Consider the following 9,596-nt stretch of genomic DNA (forward strand, 5'->3'; position numbering starts at 1 on the left):
ACTCAAACATGGAACCAACAATCATCAATAACATCATCAAAAATTTGAATTGGCTGGGACGGCGCGACCCATAAGCGTAACTACTTCTCTGGCAGTTTTCTAACCATCACCAAATAAACCATCCTCTTTTCTCTATTACATTTTCATCTTTAATAATCCATTTATTATTACTTTCCCAATCCCACCCTATTTTTCTTTTGTTTCTCTTTTTCGTCTTTTCAGGTACTTCTGAACTTCTTTTTCTGATTTATGGATGATCACAATGGACCGAAAGGTCTCCGAGTGACGTAGTCAATATGTTGGCTACACATCCCCAAACCTAAACTAACCTACATCCCATCGACACAGACACTTTCCTGGAACTGAAGATAGACCCAGAGCCATATTGAGCAGAATAACGAACACACAAACATACAATAATAAACACTGTTACTACAACAATCGTGTCACCTGGAAGACTTTACGCTGACTGATTCAAACAGGTGCGCAAGTTATTTCAGTCGACAGTTTGTCGAGCACACCTGAAGTAGCAAGGCGAAGAGAGATATCTTCCTGCCGAGGAGGAACCAACACCATGACGCTATGTCATCCAAAGCATTGGGCCTTGATGGAATCTCAATCCAATTTCATAAAATTACTCTAGTATGGAACTCGATTTAAGAACCATAAACAACTATCGTGTGAATGCGGTCCTCGGAGAACATCCCGCATCTGTCGCAGCTGAGGAGTGTCAGCTGTGTGAAGAACCCTCTTAATGCTCATGCTCTCTGGAATCTGATGTTTTAAAATCCTAACAATCTAAGCTATTCTAAATAAGCCTTCTGTGCGGAAATTCAAATTGCGTTTCTACAAAGGAAAATTGAAAATTCAATCACAACCGAAACCCCTCACGGCCTTTGGTATGTATTAACTCTAGCCTTGTCCTTAGCCTTTGGACAAGGAACAATTTAAATCATGTAACTACATATGTTCATACATATGTATTTCTTTATTCCAAGACCTAACATGTTCCAATTGTATTTAGCATGAATAAGACCCTATTTAATATCAGCCAAATAAAACCATTGTTAATATTTACAAACAACGAAGACTTATAATAATGTTTTCATTTTGTTATGGCTAACCTTTTAGAGAAACGTCTTTAATTTAGTGGTTTTTCGTCTAGACAAACATTTTTCACTTGTACATATATTTAAATAGCTAGGTAAATGAGAAGTGAAAAGAAACCTGTGAAGGCAATTGGCCAGACATCGAGGTTTTTCCAACATTGGCTCTTTCACAGGGCTATAAAGAAGGTGAAAAAAAGGTATGTGTGTATGTACATAGTTAGTTATCCTCCACGCATTTCATGTAGATTTGTAAATTAAATAAAAAAAAATATTTTTTTAAGCTACACAGGGTTAATTTTAGAATTAGTTGATATAGGTAATTTAATTTTGAAAATATTTAAAATAATTCGATGACTAATGAATGTTGGGCATGTGCCTCTGGTTTTTATGAGTAATGAGTGACATGTGTAATATGATTAAAAACCTGAATAGGTAATAGAGAAATATGAAAAAATTTCAAATTCTAATGACCTCAACGTTTGAGTTATTAAAACAAGTAAAAAAAAGTATCAGTCAGCTTTGCCAACAGATACATACATATGTAACCTCAGCCTGCTACTGTGCAAAGAAATTACCCTAAATATCAGGTAATTTTAGTGCCCACAAGAAGCGTTCATGATTACAATGACTACGCTATTAAAAAGATCACAAACCATAGTCCATCTTGAACTGGATCTAATTTTGGGAGTCATTCCTCTCTAGAGTAGATTTTTTGAGCTTTTGGGTCATAGCATAGACTTAAAAAATATGTATATCGTTATAATCAGCATCACCCTCCATGAAAATTGTAAAACTATCCTTGAACAGCTTTTGAATTGCACTTAAGCGAAAATTCTGAACTTTTGTTGTTGTTGTTATTGTAACAGTGTTAATACCATACACCACATTGTGGTAAGGGGTATTACATCTGTGCATTTGTATGTAACATATAAAAGGAAACGAGATGGACCCATAGTTCCTTCTAGGCATACACATATACCTATGCAATGGCTTGCATTTTTATAGCATCTTTAGACTGCATTTAAATTCAATCCAAAGCATCACATTAAAATCCGTGATTTGGATCGAAAATGGAGTGCATCCTAGCTGTGTGCTGTGGAAGCAAAATTGAGTGCATCCTAGCAGCGCGCTCTCTTGCAAAATTCATAAGTGAATTCATAGAAAAAGATGCCCAGAAAAAAAATTTGGAAGTTGTGCATGTGGAGTTATGATTTCACAACATCCGTCGATCTAGTCCACACGGAGTTATGAAAAATGTACTACGTTGGATACAATTTATAAGTAGTTGCTTTAGAGATCCCTACAAAAAAAAAAAAAAACAAAAACAATTGGTTGATCACTAAGGCGTCCTGCCTGGGAAGAGTAGGTCTATCGGTCGCGACCGACGTAACATCCCCTGACGGAGTTACTCCCTTCCCATCCGGTTTTGAGCTCCCAGAAGCAACCGAGGGGGACATCTCCCTGTCCTTCTAAGATGGGATGACTGTAGTATCCATCTCATCATCAGACAGGGGGATGTCCTCCCAGTTGCTTATGGGAGAACTTTCCCGACTCAGGTGAAGGGACGCACTTTCCCTCAGGAGATTGAGCAATTCCCTGCTCTGCGAGTTTATTGAGTCGCTAACTCTGTCCAGGGTCGGTGTGGAACAGTCGTCCCCGCCCAAATTTAGGTTAATTGCACTAGGTGCAGCAGTGTCCGTAGTCATAGCAGGGGTCGTTATCAAAGGGGTTTGGGTTTTTGTTTTGTTTTTGTTATTAATATTTTCATCCATGGAAAGATTTTTAGATGGGGGAACTGAAACACAAATAATAAATGCATTTTATTTATTCTGGGATATTTCGCAATGGCTTGCATTTTTATTCCATCTTTAGACTGACAAAAATGCAATCCGAAGAGTGTCTTTAAATTCCATGTATGGGTCACTACAGGCTGCTGGAGCAAATGTCATCGTGTGTATAACCTTTGGTTCGGTCACAATTTCCCCATTCATTATTTTGAATTTACATATTAGAGGAAGGAATTGTGATGTAACAACCTCACCGAATATAGATAAATCTAACACCTTTTAAAACTCGAAGTAAAGAAAAATGTATGTAATTATAACTAGGTTAGAAGTTAATTGTTGACTCGAAAAGTCACTTTAACAGATATTAGGAAAAACAATGTCAATAGGTTTATAAAATTTTGTATTTAATAATTTTAGTTTATAATCTAATACATATATGATAAAAAGATAATTCAAATTTTGCCACATTTGTTCGAAAAAAATATGATTTTTAAATACAATTACAATAAAAAACTTGGAATCTATAACATTACACAAAAAGTTAAACACGCATGCCAAAGAAAAAATAAATAATAAATTAAGTTTTAATTGTTGTGATTTTACGATATAACCAACTATAATAGACATTCTCTTTACTATACTCCTTATCTTCAGCACCAAAACACTCTGAAATATTGGGAGGGAAAATATTCTCCATGTTAAAATAGAATGTAGATTTTACTTCACGTAATTTATTTTTCGATTTCATCGTAATCCGACGTGAATGAGGATCTTTACCCTCCAAGTGTTCGCGTATATAATGTGCCGACAACTGAATTTCCATTTCATCTACCAGGGAATCACTTATTGAATCAATTATTCGTGGTGGTTTACGTAAAAGTTGATCACACACTTCATAGTAGACACTGCTAATATTTAAGTGGATGTGAATCATTAGCAAATGCTCCAAAGTACAGTGGATTTGTAGTAACTTTGAGAGGGTCTTAGCTGTTTCATGTTCATCAAAGTTGCTATTCTTGAAACCAACAACATCATTTTTAATATTATTCAGACTACTTTTAACATCGTTGTGCAGCAGTGTTTTACGCATAGCCGCAGTGTCCTGCAGTACAGCGTTGCGTAATGATTTTCTTACATTCGGCACTGCAGTAGAGTTTTCCTTATTCTCTTGGGCAACTCTATAAAAATTGCATTATTAAAAAATTAACAAAAAAATGTAGATTTAAAATACGTTACCCCTTGTTTTTCAAATCATTTGCACTGCATATTTTACTTTCCACAAAAATATACTCATAATCTTTGTATAGTTTTTCCAAGCCAATTTCCAACAACAACTCCAAAGGTTCGGAACCAGATAGACATGGTATGGCCAAACGACGATTAGCAACTTCTGTAATAATTTCAGCCAAGCGGTTCTTGTTTGTTGGAGTGTTCTGGAAATAATGAATCGTATAGAAATGTCGTAATTTCAAAATATTTATACTAACATACCACAATATTACAGCGGGCAGCACATTGAAACAGTATATTGAAGGCCATTTTTAAATCTTTGTAAGAAGAGCATCCTATAAATTGAGAAAATTGTAGAGAAATTAAATAAGGAACAACTGATACTCTACTTGTGGGATTTACTTACTTTTCAAAATATCCCACAGCTTGTCGGTTAAATCAGACAACCGCCTAGTTTTGGCACTTTGTATAACATCTTCAATATCACGTTCTGCACCACTATTAGAATCGATTTCGGATATTTCTGTCATAACCTTGTTGATATTTTCACGTAATTCTCCCATCTCAATGCCACTGAAATGGAAAATGGAGTTGGTAAATTAATGGCCTGATTCACTAAGACGATACGAACACAAATTCGTTCGAACTACTACAAAACTTCTGTTTTTTGAAAAATATTTGATTTTCAAACAAAAATTTCCTACAACAACAGGAGTTTGGTAGTAGTTCGAACGAATTTGTATTCGAATCGTCTTAGAGAAACAGGCCCTAATAGCACAAGGAATGAAGTAATAATTTTGACAACAAATATGGCCACTATTTTTAAGTTCAAATTTTGTCACCATTAAAATCCAGTGCGACCATTTCCACATCTTGTATTTCACACGAACATCTCTTATGAGAGCAGCCCGTTTCTATATATAGCTTAATAACACGGGACCTGATTTTTGTTGCCGAATGCTAACGGCGTGTTCAAAGAAGTTTTACATGAATAGAAATGTAAATATTATGCTGGCGGGTTTTCTGCCTCCGCTGAGAATGAAACTAGGGTATGAATAAATTTTTATGAAAAAAGTTTTAACGTTGCGCTACAGATGTTGTTTATGCTATTATTTTAGTTTCTGGTTCAGGTTCTCCTGTAATCAGACTCAAAATTTTGCAAACTGGACTTGTTGCGGCCATATAGTGTGTGTGGTCCCAATCCGCATTGCGGGTATATGTTGGTATCGTGGCATAAATTCGAGAGCAATACGAACTGAAGTGGCTGCATCGTCCGTTAAAACCACTCGTATTTACCTTGACAGTTGGCGTTCTTCTGCTGCAATGGATGGGTGGTGGCGGTCTCCGAATGCGGCATACACACTGTACAGCCTGCGGAAAACCATCAGTGTGAATGCTATTCAAGTCTCGCAGTTTGAATCTCTCTCTGTGTCCATATCATGAAGATCTCTCCTGACGTGTCTTGGCGGTAACACCCAAGCAGGAACTGCATCGACATTTTGTTATACTGATGCAACACAAAGTTCAACAAGGTTTCTTTCTTCTGTCGGCCAGAGACTTTATTCCTGCTTTTGATCCGTGGAACGGACGAGTTAAACATGCTATCGACCTTTAACCCCAATATCTTGGGGGAGTTTGTGGTCGGAATCAGGGTGCCATCAACCAATATGTTTAGGGGAGCATCATTTTACCCGTCCAAGTGGCGAACAGATGTTGTTGTTGTAGCAACATAGAAACCTATTTAGAAGCTGTATGCTGGGTTGGTTGCCACACACTATGGTTTCGGGTCAATCCGGTACGAAAGAACCCGCTGCCGTGGGATTGACGGTGAACAGCGGATTTAGTGGATATACCATGCTTGAAAGTTTTCAATGAAGAACTGTAAACAAAGTGTGTGTGCAAACAGACAACTTTCTGTAACAATTTGTACAAATTTTAGAGTAACCAGACAGACCTAATATGCTGATCAGTTTTTACTTCACCAGGAAAGAACTCCCTGAAGGCTGGAAAAATTCAATAAACAGTTCAAATCTATTCGGAATTAGTGAAAAAATCAAAATTCCATTGTTACATACTTCTCTAAGTAAATGTTACGCAGGGTGGCAGTCCTTGGTGGTTCTATGTCGATAGTTACTTAAAACTGTCGTATTATTATAATAATATAATTGTTCCACAACGTCCCAGATGGGACAAGGGAGACTTCTGTCATATCAATGAGTGCACCTAGATTCATATTAAGCTACATGATATGGGACCTACTTTTATCGCCTATTCCGAACGGCGTGTCTTTAGACACCACTTTGTAGAGAAGTTTTACATGGCTGAAATTCTCAGGAAATGTCGCCAACATTACTGAGGGGTATTTTGCCACCGCTGAAAAATATTTGATGTTGCCTGGCCGGGGAATCGTGTGCAAGGCGGGTGTGCATACCATTGGACCACGTTGGCACCCACCTATTATTACCTATTATTACAACTTCAAAATATACATTCAATATGTTACTACAAAAAAATATACTTACATTCCACATCTGTAGATGGGTTCCTTTGAAATATCAGCACTTTCCGCTAGTTTATATGACAAAATATCATCACGTATTGTTGCCAAAATTCTCAACTGATTAATGAAGATCTCTGTCGACGAAGACGATTCACTTAAACGATATGTTTGTGTTAATGTTACTTCACATGTATTTAAATCAATCAGTGATGGTACCAAAGAAGCTGTCGACCATGAACATTTCAGCGAGATATTCGATTTTACATGATAGGTATTTTCAATATGGGTCTTTACGGTAGATCCTTTGCCACCAATTAAGGCAAAATGTTGCTGTAATAAACTTTGTGTTGTAACATTGTATGCGGGAACAACACCCATATAAGAAATGATACCACGTATAGCCTGCTGTGGTGCAAATTCATATTGCAAGAGTAAAGTTTTTGCAGCATCTGTTCCGGAACAAAGAAACCAAACTGAACCCTGAGCATCTTTAACACCTGGACCACGTTGAAAATCCGGGCAACATATAATAGACCTTGCCTTCTCGACTGGTATCCCTTTATGGTATTCTTCTTCTAGTTTCCAAGGATTTGTTGTAATCAAATTGAGGTCTATGGACATATCGGCAATTGCATCAACTTCACAATCATCCTTCAAAGGACTCCCAGTCAAATCCAAATCATCTGGTGATTTCCCAATTTTCAATTTTGATGGAGACATAAAATTTATGGGTTTAGATTTGGAACGATCCTGTAAAATGTTGTTTGTGTAAAATATATGCAATTGAACAAACTATGACTTATTACCTCAATATAAAACAGGACAATCTTTCCAGCATTCTCATGTGGCCCAATGACATTGTTTATATATGAAGGACTAGCAGCATATGTAATCATGTAATTGTTATCATATTTTCTTAATAGTGTTGCGTAAATATTAGCCAAATTTGAAGTTGAAATCATTTTTTCGCAAAGTTCTAATGATTCGGTACGCGGCGTTTGAAGTTTTTTAAATTTATAATTCTTGCTCTTTTTCGCCAAAAGCATGGAGTTGCCACATTGAGTGTTTTTATTATTTCTCTAAAATAGCGCCAGATGTCGCCATGTCGATTTAGTAGTTAACCCACATAAAGCCACTGCTCGTTTAAACGTCACAAAAAATTGGTGCAAATATTGACGTAAAACTGGGACATTTTCGCAAATTTTTGTGGGGTTGTTTGCATTTTACTATAGTATTATCTGTTATCTGCCATTCCATGTTTATGAAGCTTCAATTGGCCTAAGTATTTCCAAGCAATAGGATTAACACCCAAGAAATTCAAAAAAATCGACTTTTTGTTGTTTTCGACTTTTGATGAAAAATTTAAATGTGCGATATAAATGTTTAATCACAAATAGGACTGTTGAGTAACTTCGCAAGTAAAAAGTATTTGTAATGTTCGATAGTTACAAGAACTTGCAAATACAAACTTTTAAGTTATCGTACAGACCTAATGTTACTAGGCGTTTACACCAGACAATTTGTCTTCAAATACAACTTTGATTTACTAACACATACATACATTTGTCGGCTGTCTCCCAGCTGTCCATCATATTTTCACAGACAGTGAGATAATAATTGAAATGTGCTGAAAACAAAATATAGCTGTGTTCCTTTACTTACCTGAGGTTACCATTTTAACCATTTGTTACCATTTTTAACCTGCAAAGCGTTCCTTAACCCCGAAAAGTGGCAAAACTGGAAGCAATTTTTAAGAGAGTGAGAGGGGAGAGAATGCGAAAACGGCTTTCTCTTCTACCACAGGCTACCAGCAAAATTTCTGCAGGTAGAAAATGACAGAACTGATTTTCGACTTTTGTTTGACGATTATTTCACAAAATGGACGAAAATCCGAAGAAAAAGTCGAACACTGACAACACTAAATTAAAAACTGTGAAATAAAAGACGAAAATTGATTTTTTTATGTTTTTTCTGACATTGCTGCCGGATCTACCATTTTTCCGTTCCTTTACTTTTCTGGTAAAAAATGTTCATGAGAGAGCAATTTTGACACTTTTCTCTTTTACCACTCTTACCATTAAAAAAGTAAAGGAACAAAGCTTATGTAAAAGGAAAACAAAAAGAAATCGACAATTTTCATTCATAACTTTTACGATTTTTTTTTGCAGTTGTCTGGACGCCCTCGTCACACATGCAAGTTTTCGGTTTTTGACAATCAATACATGAACTCAACTACCCTGTCATGTATAAACGCAGGATTACATTCATGGCCCAATAAAGAAGGTCATCCAATCGGCAAATTCACCAAAAATACAACTCTGCACCTTCATATGTTGTCAAAAGTTGTTGTTGCTGCCAATAAAAATTATGTCGTTTTGATTTTGTTATTATTAAAAATGTGTACTTATTTTTGGTTTCTTTTATATCACACAACAATAAACGCCACAAAACACAAAAATAATTGTGGGAAAATGTTTTATTCGCGATATTTCAAAAGAATTTAAACATTGGGTTGAAATAGCCAAAATTTGTTTTGATAATTTGCTATGGGTAACTATATTTTTTTTTGTTGTTCAATTTCAAACTACGACTATATATTTTGACAGGAAACGGAGGTATCAGCTTGTCTTATTGGATGACCTTCTATTTGGATCATGATTACATTCATATAAAGTCTGTGATTTTTTAGGAATATAGTAGGTCGAAGGTCACACTAGAGAGGTTTCATTGAAACTCTTATGCCCGTAATTTCTAGCCCTAGGTAACCGGGTAGGTAGCTACCTATTAGTTATCTTTACCTACGCGTTTGGTAATTTCTACGTGCCATTTACCGAGGCGTGTACATTTTGAAAACATGTGGTAACATTGGTGATTTTCATTCATGATTTCGTAAAAACATTGCCACATATAAGTGTTTTACAATTTTTAACACATTGGCAACGATCAACCAGGCAAAATCCTTGGTGTAAG

At 36.1% G+C, this 9,596-nt stretch overlaps 1 protein-coding gene across 1 annotated transcript; it reads right to left on the minus strand.

The window, feature by feature from the left end:
• Window positions 1-3,279: 3,279 nt before the first annotated feature.
• Zwilch (zwilch kinetochore protein) lies at window positions 3,280-7,718 on the minus strand. The gene is made up of 6 exons (XM_073963979.1): window positions 7,433-7,718; window positions 6,649-7,376; window positions 4,533-4,699; window positions 4,388-4,461; window positions 4,133-4,329; window positions 3,280-4,074 (listed from the first exon to the last, which is right to left on the minus strand). Exons 1-6 carry the CDS (start codon window positions 7,670-7,672, stop codon window positions 3,474-3,476), a joined length of 2,007 nt encoding a protein of 668 aa, XP_073820080.1. The 5' UTR covers window positions 7,673-7,718; the 3' UTR covers window positions 3,280-3,473.
• Between the last annotated feature and the right edge of the window lie 1,878 nt (window positions 7,719-9,596).

The sequence above is a fragment of the Musca autumnalis genome, unplaced genomic scaffold (genome assembly GCF_047663935.1).
Source record: "Musca autumnalis isolate F117 unplaced genomic scaffold, ASM4766393v1 scaffold_1, whole genome shotgun sequence".
In the NCBI taxonomy this organism is placed as follows: Eukaryota; Metazoa; Arthropoda; class Insecta; order Diptera; family Muscidae; genus Musca; species Musca autumnalis.